The sequence below is a fragment of the Scleropages formosus genome, chromosome 14 (assembly GCF_900964775.1).
Source record: "Scleropages formosus chromosome 14, fSclFor1.1, whole genome shotgun sequence".
In the NCBI taxonomy this organism is placed as follows: domain Eukaryota; kingdom Metazoa; phylum Chordata; class Actinopteri; order Osteoglossiformes; family Osteoglossidae; genus Scleropages; species Scleropages formosus.
In genome coordinates, this window is record NC_041819.1 from 8,971,776 (window position 1) to 8,992,940 (window position 21,165).

General features: G+C 40.9%; 1 protein-coding gene across 11 annotated transcripts in view; it reads left to right on the plus strand.

Moving 5' to 3' along the window:
• Nucleotides 1-929: 929 nt before the first annotated feature.
• LOC108920541 (probable ubiquitin carboxyl-terminal hydrolase FAF-X) overlaps nt 930-21,165 on the plus strand; it is a 32,921-nt gene continuing 12,685 nt past the window's right edge. For 3 of the 11 annotated variants that reach the window (XM_018729342.2, XM_018729345.2, XM_018729348.2), the window contains exons 1-29: nt 931-1,268; nt 5,657-5,910; nt 9,551-9,696; nt 9,786-9,865; nt 10,282-10,394; nt 10,555-10,773; nt 11,423-11,538; nt 11,648-11,899; nt 11,998-12,136; nt 12,354-12,506; nt 12,738-12,842; nt 12,998-13,204; nt 13,287-13,423; nt 13,933-13,971; nt 14,558-14,691; nt 14,911-15,001; nt 15,713-16,055; nt 16,961-17,056; nt 17,507-17,718; nt 17,815-18,055; nt 18,190-18,339; nt 18,449-18,569; nt 18,747-18,877; nt 18,973-19,245; nt 19,439-19,564; nt 20,211-20,348; nt 20,457-20,623; nt 20,771-20,879; nt 20,992-21,138. In XM_018729342.2, the coding sequence (XP_018584858.1) occupies nt 5,815-5,910; nt 9,551-9,696; nt 9,786-9,865; nt 10,282-10,394; nt 10,555-10,773; nt 11,423-11,538; nt 11,648-11,899; nt 11,998-12,136; nt 12,354-12,506; nt 12,738-12,842; nt 12,998-13,204; nt 13,287-13,423; nt 13,933-13,971; nt 14,558-14,691; nt 14,911-15,001; nt 15,713-16,055; nt 16,961-17,056; nt 17,507-17,718; nt 17,815-18,055; nt 18,190-18,339; nt 18,449-18,569; nt 18,747-18,877; nt 18,973-19,245; nt 19,439-19,564; nt 20,211-20,348; nt 20,457-20,623; nt 20,771-20,879; nt 20,992-21,138 (4,281 nt within the window). In that variant the 5' untranslated portion in view covers nt 931-1,268; nt 5,657-5,814. Of the gene's footprint in view, nt 1,269-1,567; nt 1,695-5,656; nt 5,911-9,550; nt 9,697-9,785; nt 9,866-10,281; nt 10,395-10,554; nt 10,774-11,422; nt 11,539-11,647; nt 11,900-11,997; nt 12,137-12,353; nt 12,507-12,737; nt 12,843-12,997; nt 13,205-13,286; nt 13,424-13,932; nt 13,972-14,557; nt 14,692-14,910; nt 15,002-15,712; nt 16,056-16,960; nt 17,057-17,506; nt 17,719-17,814; nt 18,056-18,189; nt 18,340-18,448; nt 18,570-18,746; nt 18,878-18,972; nt 19,246-19,438; nt 19,565-20,210; nt 20,349-20,456; nt 20,624-20,770; nt 20,880-20,991; nt 21,139-21,165 lie in introns of those variants that run through there. The other 8 variants (XM_018729350.2, XM_018729351.2, XM_018729352.2 and 5 more) reach the window with 5 other exon arrangements.

Genomic DNA, 21,165 nt, shown 5'->3' on the forward strand with positions numbered 1-21,165 from the left:
GACTGATTACCAACTCTTACTGCACCCCTCTCTAATTTCAGCAATACCTATTTTAATACGTTCTTCACTTCGTGGATGATTGGAAAGCAGTTTTGCATCATGGTGCTACAGGAAAAGGCAAAAGCAGATGATACTGTGTCATTTTTAGGCAGAGTAAATGGGTGCAAATACAGTACATCCAAAGTGTGTGTGTGTGTGTGTGTGTGTATTACATGTGTTGCCCTTGTATAATGTTATTTTGCTCTATAAAACAAGTTTACTCATCATCTCTTCGTGGACTCAAGTGCAGCCAGTAACGTAAAGGCTTCTAATTAGGTGAATCTTAAAAATTTCTCCCTACATTGTCATTGATTAATTTCTTACACTAGGCCATGCAAAGCATCTTGGCTTCAAGCCTCAGCAGTAATCTGACCTCACTTTTGTTCTAGCCTTTTAAAGAACATAATGTAAATGTTGCGATGAGAGGAACTCTCACTCTGTATTATTTTTAGTTATTAAAGCACTGTTACATTGTGGAATAAGATGGTTTGCTTAAGCAAAGCTTTTACAGAGCTCGTGTATTACGTTAAATGACTTGCTCGTACACACATCCATGACACGACAGAGCCGAGATGTGTAATCATGTTTCATATGACATGATCTTCTGCCGTTACTGCGCGTTAACGACGACGTACTACAAGGACCGCACAGCTTGCTGGGTCACAGCAGCGCCACTCCACATGTGGCCACGTAAGGACAGGGTGCTGAGCGATGGCTGCGCCGCGAGACCGGGCTCGATCTGCACGCGTTCTGGGGAACACGCAAGTGCCGCGTGCGTCCAGCCGGTTTGACTCGCGCACTCCTCATCGGAGAGCACTTTCCTAGCGGCCAGCGAAAGCTCCGCCGCTAGCCTTGCTCGCGAAGTGCATGCATGCGTGCGTGCGCGTGCGTGCGCGCGCGCGACGCAACGCGAAGCGACGCGACGCTCCCTGTCGGCGACTCGCGCCGACGCCATATTGAAGCGAAGCACTGAGGGCTGAGTGAGTGGCTGGGAGCGAACTGACAAGAGACCGGAGCGAAGGAGACCGGGGGGGTGGTGTTGCTACTGTGCTGGTGACGCAGGAAAAACACCCGAGAGCAGGCAGACAAAAACACCCGGGGAGAAAAGATCGCTTCAAATAGAACCATCACAAAAAGAAAAGCGTCGTACAGACAGAGATACGCGGATGAGATTTTGGAGCAGTTAGCGAACAGAAGACTGGAGAAGAGGAGTCGTATCCAATATCCTGGTGAGTGTCCGACCGCCCTGCGGGCTCAGCCTCGCTCCCGGCTCTCAGTCTTTGTTATATACGTGTATTCTCGGTTGCTTACGCGAACAGTGCGCGCTCCCGGAGCTCCGCTCGTTCGAGGACGTGTGCGGGCCTCGGACTGTCAGAAGAACCCGGCTGTCGGCTGTGTGTGTGTGTGTGTGTGTGTGTGTGTGTGTGTGTGTGTGTGTCTGTGTGAAGCCAGCCGGCGGCTGTCTCTCTCTGTTTTTTTTTTTTTTTTTCCTTTTTTTTTTCTTTTTTTTAAACTGTAAAGAGGAAAAATGGCTGACGGCTCACGGCCCGTCTGCCCGGCCTGCTCTAGGCGGGTAAAATGGTGACCCAAGCCGGGCGACAACGGGTTTTTACTGCGGGTTGACGCCACACTGTGAGGATGACACCCTGACGGAGGTAAAGCAGGAGGCTGCTTCCGATGCGCAGCACGTTAGAGCGGCCCGGGCCCGCTGCACCAGGGTATAAAGCAGGGTTTGCGCAGCGCAGCGCCATGATTTCTGAGGCGGAGCTGCGGGGGGACGAGGCCGCTGTCTAGGCGCGCTGGGCCCCGAGGACTGCGCCGAGAAACCAGGCCTCGGCCGCTTATCACACAGCTAGACTTACTCCTGCTGCTGGGACACACACAACACGGCTGATGCCAGCGCCAGCTCTAAGCGCATCTCACTTTCTGAGGCGTCGTTTCAGTCTTCTGCTTTGTACGTGCTTTTTTGACCTGTAATTCCAAATGAGGAATTCCTACTAGACGATTACCTGCTGCTGCCTCTTTCGAAAGGCAGTCGGTGGAAACGACGTCGCCCCTGGTGTTGTTTATTATGGGGTTAGAAGTTGGGCTGAATGCACAAGTACCGGGGGGAAACTCTCTGTAATATAATATTAAGGCCGCGAAAAAAGAGATATAGTTCAGTTTGTTTCTTGGTACTTGAACTGCATGTTTAGTTTTTTCCCGCAAACCAGCTGTGTGTGCAATAATATTTTTAGGGAAGAGTGTTATTTCCGGGAAACGGAGCTGTACTTACAGTGTTATTTCCGGGGAAACCAGTCGTATATTCAGTGTTATTTCCGGTAAATTGATGTTTGCGCTGCTACATGCCCGTTCTGATTTTGGGATGGCAGTCCGAGTCTCGCCTGGGTGATGGGTGCACTGGAGGCGTTTTCCAGATAATGGCTCATCTACATGAGCACCTGTCACCCGTGTCCTCCCCTCAGCAGCCAGTTCTACAACATCAGCTGACAGTTCTGAGATCATCTGTGTTTCTGCTCTCGGGCTGATCTGGTATTGCTCGTAAGATGTGCGAAAGGAAGCCGAGGCATGGCAGCTTCAGTAATAACCAACATTTTTAAATTGGAAAATTTTTTTTTTTTTTTTTTTTTTTTTAAAGAGTGAAACACTTTGCCTTGCGATGGGCTTCCTTCCTGCTCAGCAGATGATGATGATGATGTTGTTGTTTACATCTTAATTCGTGTCTGTATTCTGCATGCTTTTTAATTGATTGAAACTGCTCTGATGCCAGCCACTGTCAACTGAATACAACCTTATGCTGATAAATCTAAATCTCCTAAACCACCTAAATCTCTCCCCTAGAGAGTAAACCAGTGCAATACATAATGCTATTTATATTTATAACTTATTATCACATCATATCTCTTCTCACACTCCCTTGCATTTGTAACTAGTGACTGTTTTTGTATATAATATTGGGTACTGTATATTTTTATATATTTTTCATCCCTTATTCACATACTCTATCTTCTCACCTGTCTTGTCACTGTCATTCTGTCTGTGCTATGGAAGTTTCTGTCACCAAGACAAATTCCTTGTATGTGTGAATATACTTGGCAATAAAGTTTGTTCTGATTCTGATAATGCAAAATTACTTTTTTGAGAATACAAGCAGGGCATTTTGCTGTTAATGAGCCAACCGTTTTTTTTTTTTTTTTTTTTTTTGAACAGTATTTCTGTTGTTCAGGCAGTGCTTTTGTTTGCGGGAATTTGTGTATTATAAAGTTTTATACATTTAATGATGTACAGAAGCTCCTTTTGTTAATCGCTGCTTGGGACCAATGTGACAGGATTGTTAGTGACTGTTTATGCAGGCCCTGGGTTTAATGTTAATTGAAAGAACAGTTATCAAGTTTGGGGAGGTAAAATTGTGGCGAAAGCTGCATCACTAAAACTCCCATCTGTAAAAAAAAAAAAATATTTTGCCATGAAACTTTGATTTTCGCTCAACACTGACTTTAACTCCTTTTTTTTTTTTTTTTTTTTTTTTTAACTTTGTAGTAGTATTTTTTCCCCCCAATATTAAACCTTTGTTTATGTTCTGAAATGCTGGAAATTTGCTGAAAAGCTATATACAATTTTACAATATGAAGATGCGGAAAAGAATGTTGCATGAGTCTTTTTTTCCCCCTGTTCTGGGACTGATTAAAGCTGCACATAGTGTCCATACAGAGCTGATGCTAGACGCTTGCAGCGGTGTTTGATGTAGGTGGGTGGCCACTAGAGTAGCTGTGATGCTGAGCTGTGCTACACCACTCTTTGTTTGAAGGTTTAGACCAGCTGTGTATTTCCATGCCTATCCACACAGTCCGTCCATGTAGGTCTTGTCAATTCTGCTGAACAGGTAACCTTCTTGGTTTTAAAAGCAATCTGTTTTTTTCATTCTCAGTGTATTTTAGATTTGACATTGGCTGAAGTCATATGAAACAGAATGTGTTATAGCTGCAGAAGACATAATAAATGCTGAATTCCTCTGCCAGTTGAGTTGTCTTTTTTTTTTTTTTTTTTTTTTCCCCTCCTCCCTCCTGTCACGTTTTGTCCAAACCATCAAGGCAGGATCATGCTGCTCTCATTTGGGAACATGTGTTTATTTCCCATTAGAGCTCAGCAGGCCTGCAAAGTTGGAAATTATTGGCAGTCTGACTGCTGAATGGAGAATTTTTTTTTTTCCCTTCATCTGTCTCCTGTTGCTTTTGTGATGTTTGGTATTGTTGACAACAGCAGAGAGGACAGATTTCTGATTCAGGGGAAAATTAAATGTAGAGCAGAACTCTTCAAGCTGCCAGTTAAAATGGCAAAATGCAAGTCAAAGACTAGGACTTCTCTTTATACTCCATCTGTCTGCAAGCACTTAATTGTAATTTGCTGCCTCTGTTGATTTATTTTTTCAGGGAAATCTATCCTCTGTACATGAGTTGTAGCCTAAGTGTTAGAAAGTCTAATAAACATTTCCTGATCAAGCTTAAAATGTTTCTTCAGTATAAAAACAGGATATTTTTCCATAGAAATTGCTGTTGGGTTTTACTGAGAGATCCACTTATTTAAAAGTGATTGTTGTATATACTGTATTTATGTTTTCATTTGTGCTGTGCATTACATTTCCCCATGAAATTAACTGACCTAATAAGAATATTCCTTATTTTCACAAGTCATTCTCATAGCATCCTAAAGTAGTTTAAGCAAAAGGATCAGGATTTTTTAGGAAGCGGTTGAAATCACCAAAAATCTCCAAAATTTTTGATGCATAATTGTGTATGTGAATTGCACTGATCTGCTCTTCACGATATTATTCGTTAAGAACACCTATGGACTGCACTTGACATTTTAAAGAAATTGCCCTTGCAATGCCCTTAAGTAGTTCATTTGAACAATTTTCATTTTATTTTACTTGTTGTGTTTAGACATGCATCTCAGATGGCCAAATGAAAGATTAAATGTCTAGATTAATTTAAGAGTATAGCTGTGGTACACTCAACATGAACTCGACCTTAATGTTTCCTATGTTATATTCATTATCAAGAATGGGCTGCCATCTAAAGTGGGAAAGTTGTTTCTTGGCCAACAGCAAAATGTTTCTCCATTTCTCCATGTGTGATAGGTGGTATTGGAGAGTCTCAAAGAGCAATATTAAAGAATGTTTAGCATCTTGAAGTAACATGTCCTGATCTGCAACCCTGTGATATTGGGTTGTATAATTCATTCTCAGCTGCTTGACTGGAGTGCCTATGATTAAAAAGTCAAAAAGTAATCAACAAAAACTAGATAGAGTGGTTGGTGTAAGCTACATTAAGCTCGGTGGGTCTCTGGTTATCATTAAAAGTCTGTGAGTTGCTTTTGTTGAAATAATTTACTTGAATTTTTTTCAATTGTTGTATTTATAATTCATCCTCTAACTTTTTAAAAAATTTTTAGGCATTTGCTAATGAGATCTTCAAAGTTTTTTATTTTTCTCAAAACAGTATAGGTTTTTTCTTTTTTTAAGATCTATATGTAATAATTTCTAGGAAATATGTGCATAAAGTATTTTGTCTAAGAATTTGAGCCTTGGGTTGAATCTTCTTCTTTGTCTGTCTTTCAGGTTATGCAATGGTCGCTGCAAGTCGTCCTGCTCTTCAGCTGGTGCTCTCTCACACAGACGTATGCTGGTTCTCTGTCACTACTGACGAGGCACTGATTTCCTCCCCTGCCATAGCCACTTAAGTGGACAAAATTGCAAAGATCTGCCCCGTGTCGAGTATGACAGCCACGACCCGTGGCTCTCCTGTAGGGGGCAATGACAGCCAGGGCCAGGCGCCTGACGGGCAGTCTCAGCCCCCTCTTCCCCAGAACCAGGTTAGTGCTCTCTGCCTTCTTTTTGGTTCAATAGCAGAACTCGGACTAGTGTCTGTCGACTACACAACGGGTCAGTAGATAGATGAAGCGCTGCTTGTAATTCTTTTTGGCTGAATCATGAGCTTTCATGTCTTGATGTTGAGACAAGGCAGTGGCTAAAATTGTACACTTTATTTAATTGTATCTTTGTCCAGTACAATGATTTGTTTCACTACCGTAGATTTTGGTAACACTTTGTTCACCATGTTCTATGGAAAAAGAACAATAAGAAAAGGAATACCCACATTATAAATGTTTCTTTTGGATTGTTCCAGTTTTAGTTTTTCCTTCAACTTTTCTATTTGGTTCTATATTCAGTTTTTCGGTAGATGTTTTGTCTTTACTTCTGGTAGCAAGATTGCAAAATTGGCAAGTTAGTGAAGTTTTTCCCAAGTCATGTGTGTTTTGAGGCGTTTTGTAGGAGATCTGAGTTAGTTGAATGAAGTCTCTCTGTCTTTGCCAGTGCAGAATGAAATAGATTTTGTCTTCACTTTTCACTTTCTTCTCAGGAAATATTTTTATTTTTAAAATGCATTTGCCAAATGGTGTAAGGTAACTTGAGAAATGAACAGACCGGAGGGAGTGTCCTGTCAGAAGTTTCATGTCTTAGTCTGCTGTTACCATTAACTGTTTCTTATCCCTTTTGCTTAATGATTAGAGAGAGATATCGGGAAAGGATAATGAGACAATAATTAATATGGAATTAAATTATAAACAGACTGATTTTTCATTTGGTATATTTCATCATATTGGAAACCTCAATCCAATAATTATATTAACATTCTAAGTGTTAATTTAAACCAGAAACTGTTTTATTTTAAAGTAATTACCCAGGTAGTTCAGTTTTTCCTGTTAGACCACTACAACATATGAAGATGAGTGAGATAAAAACAGAGAAAAGAGAAAGATGTATGGAAGGAGATGTCAAAACAGAAGAACCAAAGGCTGACTATAACAAAACTTTAACAAAGAGCAGCATCCCTTCTTAAAGTACCTGTCAATCACTAACTATGTTTACGTGTGTCACACAGAGATAATGACACCCATTTCCTAATTAGACATTTCTGGCTTTAATTCCCCCCCCCGAGAATCCACCCTTGCTAGAACAAATAGAGTGAACATGGAATAATAATAATAGTAGTAGTAGTAGCAGCAGCAGCAATAATAATAAAAATGATGAATTAAAAATAAACATGGTAACTGAAAAACAGAGAGCTGTATAAAAACAGAAAGAAGTTTCATTCTGTGTTTCAGATTAGCCAGGAAAAAACACTGTGGAATAAAGTGCAGTTGTGTGGTCGGTACAATAAATAGAAATCTAAACAGAATTAAAAGTGGTAGTGTAATGAAAAGTGAGGTTTTTTTGTGCAATAATCGTATGGATTCTTTTCCTCCATCAAGACACCTTATTCAGGCTAGTAAAGTAAAACCTTGGTAGATTTTGTGCTCGAAGCTTTAGAAAAATCGGCATCCCTTCTGGATGATATCAGTCGGCAGGTTGGGGTCGAACCGCAGATGGGAGTCTTTAAAGATGTCACATTTCTTTGTGCAGCTTCTTCAGTGTCTCTGTCAGAGAATCGTATCATTCAAAATCGTACTAGAATCCTCTTTGGACAGGTGTTCAGGTTGGGAGCGCAACCAGGAAGCCGGTAGACAAAATCAAACTCGATAGGAAGTGAATCAGCCAGCAGTCCCATCCACAAACATCTTATGTCCTGCAGAGATTGTTTGAGGACTTTTCCTTTGGCATTCTCAGGAAGTCCCACAATCTTCAAATTGTAAGTTTTTTAATTCTAATTCATCCAGTTTCACTTGGTACAGTTTAGCTTTCTACTCTAGTGATTTAAGTTTAGATTTCATCAGCTCCCCCCACTTTAGCATTCCTGTATTCAGCTTGGACAAAATGAGGTTCAGCATTGTTTATAAGATCAATTAATTTGCTGAGTTTCATTTTCAAATCTGCCACAGAGGTGGAGTGTTTCTCTAATTTGGCATTGATTTTGTCCAGTTGAGTTTCCAAGGTGCATAGTGTCCATATCATTTAGTCAATTGAACCTCTCATTCATAACGCTCAATTGTGATTCCTGACCAAATGATATCTGTCTGCCATGCCACAAAATTTACCGTAGAAGGTGAAGTGCTACAGTTGGCTGCGTAACAGGTGTCCAAAGCCCAGATCTTTTTCCATCAAAAACTTACACTTCTTCCATAGTAACCTTTACTTACATGGTTTGAGTCAGTCTATTCTCTGTAGTTTCTGCTTTAATCCTTTTTCCCTTCCTGAGAGCATGTTGATGAAGAAATTGGATAATCCTTGTCCTTAGAACAAGATATGTCAAAATTTATGAATGGTGGCAACTTAAAATCACTGTAGAGGGAAAAAAAGTTTATAAATGATGGGTCTCTGGACTAGAGACAAAACTTTATGCAGTCTTGATAAGCGGCCACATGACCACGTAATATGGATTGATCTTTAAAGCTTGTAGTCTACAGGAATGTTTTGTGCCCTTCAAATATTTCTTTATTTTTTCCTAATGTGTAGGGTGTGCAAGCCTGAATTGACTTTTTGCAACACACCATAGTTTATCCACTTGGTTGTCAAAGTGTGGTTAGTATGTTTCTGTTGAGGTGCTGTCATTCATAGGGAAAGGACCAAAGATCTGTAGCAATGAGCAATTCTTGTCTTGGTTGCCAGCTTCTCTGCAGGAGACCCCATGGATGTACTCATGCTCCCTAGCAGCCACAGCTCACACCTAGTTCTCACTAGGAGGGAAGGATGAGACAAATGCATCACTCTGTGAGGAGTGATGCATCATACTCAAAAGTGAGAAGCAAGCTGAGTATGTAGGTCAGCCAGGCTGCGGGAGCCAGCTCTACACACCCCCACAGAGCTCCCTTCTTTTACTTCAGAGCTTCTCACTGTTAATCAGCAGCACGCTGTTGGATGTTGCTGAGGTCTAGAAAGAGCCCCTCATAGCTTTAGTTGCACCTTGTCACCCATTTAGTCTTTTTACATTTATTCACTTAGCAGACGCTTTTGTCCACTTACAAGGGGTTTCTCATCCATGCATCAGTGAAACACACTCACTCCGTGACACTCACACACTATGGGGGAACCTGAAGCATGTCTTTGGACTGTGGGAGGAAACCGGAGCACCCGGAGGAAACACGCAGACACGAGGAGAACATGCAAACTCCACACAGACTGAGTGGGGCTCGAACCCACGTTCTCTATCACACCACCCAGGCGCTGTGAGACACCAACGCTACTCCCTGTGCCACTGTGCCACCCTTTAACATGTAAAATGGCTAGCCTTGCCATCCAAAATGGGCGGTGTTTTAATGGACATCAGTATAAACATACTTGGAGACACAGGCTTCGCTTTTTCAGTAAAAGCAGAATCTGGAACATGAAGTGTGTGAAGAAAGACATTTCTATATCATGTATGCTTTTCATTTTTCTGGCTCAGCTTTTAGAGTTCCTCTTCTCTGAATTTGCAGCCATAACCTTTTCTTGTGACTGCGGGATGACTGTGGTTGGATGGGGCACACACTTTTCAGTTCTTCACTATGTCCTCATGTGTTTGTGGTTGCATTTCAGACATCGTCCCCCAGCTCCTCAACTGAAAACTCTCCAGTGAGCCCACCAGAAGAACAGGGCCAGGGGGATGGACCCCCTCAACCAGAGGAAGAAGAGCCTGCCTTTCCCCACACAGATTTGGCCAAGCTGGATGACATGATCAACAGGTGCGACTTGGGCTGCTTTGCATACCTTTAGAAGACAAGTTACTGTGCATCAACACTTGCATGATAATTAGCCTCTCCTTTGCTTGCAGACCCCGCTGGGTGGTTCCGGTGTTACCAAAGGGTGAATTAGAGGTTCTCCTTGAAGCTGCTATAGATCTTTGTAAAAAAGGTAAGCTGTGTTGTTGTTTTGATAATCCTGCCATGTTTGTGAAAGCTGTGATAAATTCTTCCTGATGTGTCCTGGATCTCTTGTGATTGAGCTGTTAGTCTCCAAAAAGAGAATTTCAAATAGACATGAACTTTGTCCAGTGCATCCATTCCTTGTCTGCATTAGTTGTCTTGGCCTGCTGTACAGTTAGTGCTTTAGTATAGTAGTGGATCTAACTAAAATACAAATAGCGCAAAGAATTGTGAACTGCAGCATGTGAGTTGCTAGCATCACCGAAGTCATATTGAGGAAATTTCATTGTGCTTGTTTTAGCAGCAGTTTTTGTTTTTTTTGTTCGTTAAATCAATGTCATGCTTCAACTTTGCTCTTTGCTTATATCAGCCTTTGATGGCCTTTTCCTTGCTTTTTCTTTGAAGGACTGGATGTCAAGTGTGAAGCGTGTCAGAGGTTTTTTCGAGATGGCTTGACGATTTCCTTCACAAAAATACTGACTGATGAGGCAGTGAGTGGCTGGAAATTTGAGATTCATGTAAGTATGAAAAATTGCACTATCAGTGTTTTAATTTAATTACTGTCTCACACAGGTGTGGGGGAAATTTTGTGTGTTTGAAAACAAGTAAGAGGTATTCTTTCTAGTGGCTTTCATCTTGGCAGAGAACACTGACATGTGGTTGCCTCTTCTTCCACAGAGGTGTATCATAAACAACACTCACCGCCTGGTGGAGCTGTGTGTAGCCAAGCTCTCTCAGGACTGGTTCCCCCTTCTCGAGCTGCTGGCCATGGCTCTCAACCCCCACTGCAAATTTCACATCTACAACGGGACACGGCCCTCAGAGACCGTGCCGGCAGGGGTACAGCTGGCTGAGGATGAGCTCTTTGCCCGCCCGCCCGACCCTCGTTCACCCAAGGTACAGTTGCTTCATGTGCCTCAATCCTGTCCCCCCCCCCCCCCCAGTTGAGACAGGCAGTTTTTCCACAGAAATGTTTGAGAATGTAGGCTGTGCTCACTCTTTGTGGGAAGGAGGGGTCTAAACATTTGTACGACCGAATGTGGTTAGGACACGGTCATTTGACACAGTCTGTTTAATGCATGTAACTCAGTACGTAAATGATTTGAATGGGCTACACTTTTTGAACCCATGTAAACATGCTCAGAGTTCCATGGGTGGTCTATTTGGAATTGTCTTTATAATTTCAATTCATAATTTATTTCCAGTTCTAAACAGTTTTAAGAGCTAGCAGTTTCATAAAAAATACTTTTTCTAAGGTAACGTACAGTATTGGAAAAGTTATTGGAATTTTATCACGTTAAGGTTTTTGACTAAATCAGTGTGAATAGAACATGTTTGAAAATGAATCTTAAGGAGGTCAAGAGTTAACAAATGGAAAAGATAACCAAGTAGGTCTTGGCTGCTAAGTTGAAATGAAACTCAGCTGTCATGTATATTTTGATTTTTGTATGAAATCCTTTTAAAGGATACTATTCAGTGATATAAAATGGTACCAAATCAAGGATACAGAATATAATTACTTTATAATGTCTTTCTTCCATCACAGGGCTGGTTAGTGGATTTAATAAACAAATTTGGCACATTAAACGGGTTTCAGATTCTGCACGATCGCTTTATGAGTGGCCAAGCACTGAATGTTCAGATCATTGCAGCACTCATCAAGTAAGTCTGCCCCTGAGTGTACCTTCAGGCCAGAGTTTAAGGAAATTGTGTATTTTAAACACAAACATCTTTTCCTAATTCCAGTTGTTTCCTACTGTTTATTATACAGGCCTTTCGGGCAGTGTTATGAGTTCCTAACATTGCACACGGTGAAGAAATACTTCCTTCCAATTATTGAAATGGTTCCCCAGTTTCTGGAAAACCTCACAGATGAGGAGCTGAAAAAGGAAGCTAAGAATGAAGCCAAAAACGATGCATTGTCAATGATAATCAAATCGTTGAAGAACCTCGCATCACGGGTACCAGGGCAAGAGGAGACCGTGAAAAACTTAGAAATTTTTAGGTTGAAGATGATTCTTAGGTAAGAACCGTTAAGACTCACATTCGTGTTTCTTAGTAATATCACTTGCAGACTGCTGGCTGAGAATTGGTTTTATATAGTTGGTGACCTTTCTACAGGTTATTGCAAATTTCTTCCTTCAATGGCAAAATGAACGCACTAAATGAAGTCAATAAGGTGATATCCAGTGTCTCCTACTACACTCACCGGCATGGCAGTGCTGAGGAAGAGGAGTGGCTCACTGCTGAACGCATGGCTGTATGTTACCGAGAACTAAGGAACATGGTGGGGTTGTAGTTATACTAACAAATTCCTGGGGAAAACTTACTGGTTGGTGTTTTTAGATTACAAAAAAGCTAAAATTGTAAAATATTCAGAAAAAAATTTGTAGCTGTACTGCATTTTTTGTGATTATATGTGCAGTATTCTTCATGAGCTGTTAGGTGTTTGAGGTCTCTTAGGTCTTCTCTCATAGGAATGGATTCAGCAGAACCACATCCTGTCCATTGTGCTCAGAGATAGTTTGCACCAGCCGCAATATGTAGAGAAGTTGGAGAAGATCCTTCGCTTTGTCATCAAGGAGAAGGCTCTTACACTTCAGGACTTGGATAACATCTGGGCAGCACAGGTATGGATGAGAATCTGTTACTTACTTTTTCTTTGGTTACATTTGGTCTTTGTGTACTTTGGGTGTTTAATAGACCATAAATCTGGGTTCAAAGGAGAATGTTACCTACATGACAGATCTTGATAAATTTTCCATTAAGATGTGGATGGTAACTTTCAGTAAAACAAGACAAGGAGGTGTTACAATCATGGGGTTAGAAGTATTAAACCATGACTTTTCCCTGTTCTTCAGGCTGGCAAGCATGAAGCAATTGTGAAGAATATGCATGACCTCCTGGCCAAGCTGGCATGGGATTTTTCGCCTGAACAGCTGGATCATCTTTTTGACTGTTTCAAGGTAAGAGCTTAGGAAGAGTTGTCCAGGGAAGAGTTCTGCTTTTGATCATGGTGAATTTGAGAGCTCCTAATTTGAAACATCTTTCAATTAGACCTTGTTAGAATAGAATTTAGAGCAAATGGTGCTTTTTTTTCTGGTGAACGTGTTTATTGTAGGCGAGTTGGACAAATGCCAGCAAAAAGCAGCGAGAAAAGCTGCTTGAGCTTATCCGTCGCCTTGCTGAAGATGACAAAGATGGGGTAATGGCACACAAGGTGCTAAACCTGCTCTGGAACCTGGCACACAGTGATGATGTTCCTGTTGACATCATGGACCAGGCACTGAGTGCTCACATCAAGATCCTGGATTACAGCTGCTCTCAGGTATGCGGGACTAGATCCCATTGTACAAAAAAAGGTTTGTGTCTCATGTTTCAGTATTTTATGATTCTCTTTGTAACGGCAGGACCGAGATACACAGAAGATCCAATGGATAGATCGCTTCATTGAAGAGTTGCGAACAAATGACAAGTGGGTGATTCCTGCACTGAAGCAAATCCGTGAAATTTGCAGCTTATTTGGAGAAGCGCCACAGAACCTGAGGTAGGTGACTGATGTTTAATTCTGCATTAGGTTCTAGAGAAATGTGGACATAGACTAACAAGGAGTGGTGGAATGCATGAAGCACAAGTTTAATCATATGCAATTATAGCTCAAATTTCTTTGATATGCATTTCATCTGCTGTTATCTATTAACAATTTGTCACATCTTGAGCATTATACTATATTTTTAGTCATCTTCATTTTTTTTTTTTTTTTTAACTTCTTGCATCTTCATTTTCTTGACTGAGTATAGCAAAGTGGTGGGCTGCCTTTGTACCTTGTCTGTTTTAGGATATACACAGGATTAACAACAGAGTCTCAATATATCGTGCCCATAATTATTTGAAAACATTAGTATAACAGTCAAGTTAAAATATAAAAGTTCTTTAACATGGTTAAGACGGTGTTTAAATGTATTAAAGCATTTGTTTTGAGTGGACAGCATCTTACTACTTGAAAAGAATTGTCACCCATTGTAGAAAAAAGCATACCTGCCTGTTGTTTTTCAGAAAGAAAATACCTTTAAACATAGCAAAGAACTTAGTGGGGTAAGTTGACAGTTAATTTGAGGTTTGTTAAAATGGTCAAAATCTAACTCAATTATGCCTTGAAATTCAGTGTAGGTTTCCTAATTTGTAACAGGAATCTAAGAAGTTGCTTTGATACATGTCCCTTGGTCTCCCTTCCACCAGCTTCAGACACAGATCCTCCTTGGTCCACCAGTAGCTACAGGATACTTTCCCTCTGTCTTTATATAGGGCAGTCATTTTATTTGATGCAATTCCTCTTCTGTGTTTTTGCCACATTATTCCCCCGAGGGAGAGCCAGTCTATAGCTCATGCTCAACTGCAACATGACCACTTATGTTTTATGATTTATCATACATGTAACTTTCCCTGGGAAGCGCACTGGGTACTCGATATTAAAATTACACCCTTGCGAATATTTGTCTGTGCTTTATTGTAATTCCTATGCCTTATTCACCTTATTGATTCCACTGTCTTCAGGGACACACATTTCTCAATCAGCTTCTCTGTCTTGATTACCCTTATTTCACGTAATTGGTTTATTTACTGTCGTCAGATTAGGAAGGTTATATGAATGGCACATGATCCCTTCTCTTTTCTCATGCAGTCAGACGCAGCGAAGCCCACATGTGTTCTACAGGCATGACCTGATCAACCAGCTTCAGCACAACCACGCACTTGTCACACTGGTAGCTGAGAACCTGTCTGCATACATGGAAAGCATGAGGCAGTTTGCTAAAGGTTTGTTGTTGGCAAAGTAATCACGACGATATAGTGGTTTGATATATACATTTGCATAATATTTTCTGCAAAGGACTTGTGGCTTGACAGTATTGTAGGTATTGCTTTGCAGTGTTTGCCAAGCGCTTAACTTCTGTTTCTTTTTACATCACATTTATTGCTGTGTACCTCTTGAAAGGAAAGTCCTGGTTGTATAAATGCTCTGTGGCTTGTTCTCAGCAGAGCACCCAGAGTTTGACCCCCAGACAGTGCGCCTAGGCAGTCGCTACAGCCATGTGCAGGAAGTTCAAGAGAGACTTAACTTCCTCAGGTCAGGACTGTTTTTTCTCCCCCCTCCTCCCTTTTTGTTTGTGTGTAGTTGAGACAATATGACAGCGACAACAAAGACATCACCATTTAAGGCTGCACTGTGTTATAACAAAAGCCTTGGTTTTAATGGAACATAAAACAATTGTGGGTCAATTGTGGGCACATACTCCTTTGCAGGTTTCTTTCCAATCATTTGGTAATGCTGTCCTTATGAGTGGAAATGTTTATCCTTGTGATTTTACGGGTCAGTTTGAGCATTATCAAGACAGTTACTTAAGCTTGAAAAGAAATGAAACAGGAAAGTTTCATTTTTCCTCCTCTCTCTGATAAAGATGGACCTCAAGTCGTGAGTTATACAGTATGTGTTACCTGACATATATGGGTCTTTGATCATAGCAGTTATTTGTATCGCATTACCAATTTTTATTACTGAGCTTACTAATTCAAGAGTCAAAAGTCTTTCCTGGCAGCTACACTGGTTGATCCATACAACACTCACTGCACACCCTGCCTACTTTTTTGTTGCATATGCATATTGAAAAGACGGCCTAGGATTCCTGTTATATTTTATATATATATATATGGAAATATTTGTATTTTTTTGTGCACCAATGGCACATTCAGAACAATGTAGTTTTAAAAGCATTGCAACATTCAAATGGACTATGGAGCAGGGAGAACTGCACTCAGTGTTTGTCGGATGATGCTGCAGGTTCCTACTGAAGGATGGCCAGCTGTGGCTATGTGCACCACAGGCCAAACAGATCTGGAAGTGCCTGGCTGAGAATGCAGTGTTCTTGTGCGACCGTGAGGCCTGCTTCAAGTGGTACTCCAAGCTGATGGGAGATGAGCCGGACCTGGACCCGGACATCAACAAGGACTTCTTTGAGAATAATGTTCTGCAGCTGGACCCCTCACTCCTCACAGAGAATGGCATGAAGTGTTTTGAACGCTTTTTCAAAGCAGTGAACTGCCGAGAGGGGAAGCTGGTAGCCAAACGGAGGGCATACATGATGGATGACCTAGAGCTGATTGGGTTGGATTACCTGTGGCGGGTAGGCATATGTTGTATTTCTGACACATGAAACGATGGCAATTAGCTTTAGAGGTTATATGTTTAGTTTGTTTGAGGTTTTGCTAACCGTAGACCATACCGCATCCTCCAATAACGGGGTGAGGTCTAGCCCTTTGTTAAGATAGGGGTATTATCTACTGGATGAGGGTTCCTGCACTGATCCTCCTTGGCTATACTCTGTTGCTGCATTGAATTTCAAGAAATTTTGTGTTACGGCACGTCCGGCCGTGTCTTCATTTTCTCATAAGTTACAGTATATGTATGTGTATGTTTTAAGTGTACCAAGCTAAACAAGGACGGATATGGAGCCATAATGTTACTGTAGAGTAATTAATGAAGGGAAACTGCCTTGTTGTGTTATGAGAACACATGTTAATTGTTGAAATAATTGTCCATTTTAATTTGGGAATAATTTAGCATCTTTCAAAGGGACAGTTTACTTACAGCTGAGTGATGACAAATGTCCCACTGAAAGTAACTACTTGTGGCTTACCTTGTCCCTCATCCTTCTTTCTATTCAACTTGCATGTGGAGATTTGAAGACAGGCAGTTGGTTTTATTAGTGGGAAAAGGTAGACTGAATATTAAAACTATTCAGCTATTCCCAAACCTGTCCATACAACTACAAAGCAAAGCCCACAATGTCTCAACCTCCTTGATAACAATATGGTTTCCCTTTCAAAATGTTTTTCTAAAGGACTTTTCCATTGTGTTTTCTCAGAATACCTTCATATGATTTATGGTGCCCTTTTTCACCTCTGAAAGTAGTTCAGTAGTGTTTTTTCCTCCCCACTTTGAACTGTGAAAGCTTGCAGCTTGGTGAAAGTACATTTTCTGTTTATGTAGAAAATTTTTGAAATTTGAATTTCTTTCCTTTCTGTACAGGTGGTGATTCAAGGAAGTGATGACATTGCCTGTAGAGCAATAGATTTATTAAAAGAGATTTATACAAACCTTGGACCAAAACTGCAAGTCAATCAGGTAAGTTACTGACCAGAAGCTTTGCACAGGGGCCCCTTGTTAGAATTTGTCACTTTATCCTCTAATGTCAATGAAAACAGTCTGTTTTTGAGTTGCTTTAATGCTACTGAAATATGTAACTGACACAAGTGTTTTGTTCTGAGAACTGTTAGATAATTACTTCTGGGGCATAAATTCAGACTGCAAACAGCAAAGCATTCAACTCAGTTGGATTTACGTTTATTCATTTGGCAGATGCTTTTCTTCAAAACAGTGTACATCTCCAAGAATAATACAAAAGGTGCATTATACCAACAAAATTAGAGATTTGGCTGAGAATAGTGACCCTTGAGTTGTCACTTTGTCATACACCACCATATAAACCAATATACATTACATGAGTACTTGGATATAGGTTTTTTTTCTATGTTATTGAACAGGTAAGTTGTTGATCTTTGTACCATTTTGCAGGTTGAGATCCATGAAGACTTTATCCAGTCATGTTTTGACCGCTTGAAAGCATCATATGACACACTCTGTGTCTTGGATGGGGACAAAGACAGCATTAACTGTGCCAGACAAGAAGCAATCCGCATGGTCCGGGTGCTTACTGTCCTGAGAGAGTATATAAATGAATGTGACAGTGATTACCATGAAGAGAGAACAATACTGCCAATGTCAAGGTAAGAAAAGGCTATATACTTTACTGCCAATATATGACGATGTTACTTCCCTTGAATTTTATTGCATCTGTTTCTGAAATCTGTATTTTCTTCTAGAGCATTTCGTGGGAAACACATCACACTCATTGTAAGATTCCCAAACCAAGGCCGACAGGTGGACGACCTGGATATCTGGTCCCACACCAATGACACAATAGGTTCTGTACGACGCTGCATTTTGAATCGAATCAAGGCCAACAGTGCTCACACAAAAATCGAGCTTTTTATCGGAGGAGAAATGGTGGATCCTGCTGATGACAGGAAGCTAATTGGACAGCTCAATCTTAAGGACAAAACAGTAAGTTCTCAGACAGGTATTTGTTTCTGTCTGTAACTTGGAAAGTGTGTCCATCAGTTTGTTTCTGTCTACTTTGCTGAATGTTTCAGTCAAGTATCATCAAAATCTTAATCTTTCACTGCGTCTCTTTTCAGTTAATAACTGCCAAGCTCACCCAAATTAGTTCCAATATGCCTTCAAGTCCTGACAGCTCCTCCGATTCCTCCACTGGCTCCCCTGGAAATCATGGAAACCATTATAGCGATGGGCCCAACCCTGAAGTAGAAAGCTGTCTGCCAGGAGTGGTAAGTGACTCTGTAGCTTTCAAGTATAGGGAAGAGGCCATGTATTTGAAAAACAATGAGTAAAGCACTGTTTAACCACGTTGGGCTTTTTTTTTTTTTTTTTCTTCAGATTATGTCTCTACACCTCCGTTACATTTCATTCTTGTGGCAAGTAGCAGATTTGGGGTGTAGTCTAAACATGCCACTGCTCAGGGATGGAGCCCGTATCCTCATGAAGCTCATGCCTCCAGGTAGGCCAGTCTGGTTCTCATTTAAACATTTGTTTTTGTTCAGTTGATGGAGGTAGAACAACATGGTTCATAGTGGTCATTCATGTTGAAAGTGTCTTGGTCATTCTAAGATGTGGTTAGTTACTTTTGAACAAGTTCTTAACTGAGTTCTAAAACTAGGTTGTTCTTACTGTCCAGATAACACTACTGTAGAGACATTGCGGTCCATCTGCCTGGACCACGCCAAGCTTGGTGATAACAGCCTCAGCCCAACCCTGGATTCCCGTTTTTTTGGTCCATCGCCTTCTCAAGTGCTCTACCTGACAGAGGTTAGTTATTGATAAGAGAAAGGATACTCATTGTTACTGAGCAATGCCTGTGTCATGAGCTCTGCTGCTCAGATGTGCACTGTTCACCATTGCAGGTGGTGTATGCATTGCTCATGCCCGCCAGTGGTACTCTTGGGGAAGACGCCAGTGACTTTCAATACAACTTTTTAAAAAGTGGTGGTTTGCCACTTGTCTTAAGCATGCTCACCAGAAATAACTTCCTGCCCAATGCTGACATGGAGACCAGGCGCGGAGCCTACCTGAATGCCCTAAAGATAGCCAAATTGTTATTAACTGCAGTTGGCTTTGGCCATGTGAAGGCTGTGGCAGAAGCCTGTCAGCCAGTGGTGGAAGGAACTGTATCACCAGTAAGTATATCATCTTTTTGAGCAGTAGTAACAGTATCATTGTCTTAATGTATCTTTGTTTTTGATTCAACATTCATTTTGGTATTTCATTACTTGTGTTTAGTGGAAACATGTAAATATCCCCTCTCTTCTGTTACTACATTACATGTGGAGAGCAAAGTTGATATTACACCTTGCCTGTAACTGTCTTCAGATAAATCAGGCCACCCATGACCAGGCTTTGGTTCTCCAGAGTGCCCTCCAAAACATCCCCAACCCATCATCTGAATGCATGCTGCGGAACGTAGCCATCCGCTTAGCTCAGCAGATCTCTGATGAGGTATGTCATATCCTCAGAAATTAGGGGGACTCAGGTAGGTATGTGAGAATCAACTCTATAGTAATTTGTTTGTAATTTATATTTATATGGAGTACTGCATCTCCGTTCTGCAAAACATAAGTCAGTTTCCTGTGTTGCAACTCATGATATTTACCTCTGAAGTGAGACATGTTAATTATTTCTTTACTGTTAGGAAAATTAAAAAAAAAAAAAGAAAATGCTCTATATATAGTAAAGTAATGAGTGAAGGGCTTGGGTGTTCAACTCCCTGTTGTTTTTAAGATTTTGAGGAATGGTGGGAGAGCACTCTTCAAGCTTACCAGAAGACTTTATTTTTTGGGATAGATACATTACACATTTACTTACTAATTCTTTATTTGGTGTGATGTATTTCAGTTTTATTTTGTCAGTCCCATTGAGTCTGACATCATTTCCCATTTTAGTAACTTCAGAAGTATATGTATGGCATTAATTTTGTTACATATAGTACATTGAAGAAGGCTTTCCCGCAAAACGCGTCCATCCTGAAAAAGTTTTTCGGTGAGCTTGAAGTGTTCTCTTCCATCATTGTGCAAACTCTTCTTTACTATAAAACAATTACATAATCTAATCTGTTCCATTTGTTTTCCCATTTATTCCAATCTAGAACTTCTTCCAAGCTTCTAAGTACATCCCAGACATCTGTGTGATCAGAGCTGTGCAGAAGGTGGTCTGGGCATCGGGCTGTGGTTCAGTGCAGCTTGTATTCAGCTCTAACGAGGAGATCAGCAAGATATATGAGAAGGTTGCACACTCCAGCTTGTTTTTTTTTTTTTATCTTAAATGAAATGTGGCAGAGGTCATAAAAGCAGGCAGCTCTACCTTACTGGTGTTTTGTTCTTGGTCCATGCAGACAAATGCAGGGAATGAGCCTGATGGCGAAGATGAGCAAGTCTGCTGTGAAGCTCTGGAGGTCATGACTCTTTGCTTTGCCCTCATCCCCACGGCTTTGGACACACTTAGTAAGGAGAAGGCATGGCAGACCTTCATCATTGATTTGCTGTTACACTGCCAGAGCAAGTGAGTAACTGAAACTTTTTTCCCCTTTTCATGGACACCTTCAAATTTAATGATGCTTTGCCCAGATCTTAATGATGCTGTATTGTTTCAATATTCTAATCTGTTACTGCACTATAACTTTTTAAATAATTGTTTTTGGATATTTAGGTCTGTTCGTCAGATGGCTCAGGAACAGTTTTTCCTTATGGCAACCAGATGTTGTATGGGCCATAGGCCCCTCTTGTTCTTCATCACTCTCCTCTTCACAGTTTTAGGTGTAAGTATTAGTTTTTTGGTAGACTGTACAGAAGAAAAGTTCTGGTCACAATTTTGTGTTGCAAGAATGTATTGTATGAAATCCTTTCCAGAGCATTCCCTTTGTTTTCCAGAGTACTGCAAAAGAGAGAGCCAAACATGCTGGAGACTATTTCACCTTGTTAAGACACTTACTTAACTACGCATACAACAGCAACATCAGCCTCCCAAATGCTGAAGTTCTCCTGAACAATGAAATTGATTGGCTGAAAAGAATCAAGGTCATTTGGCTAAGTCACTTATTGCTG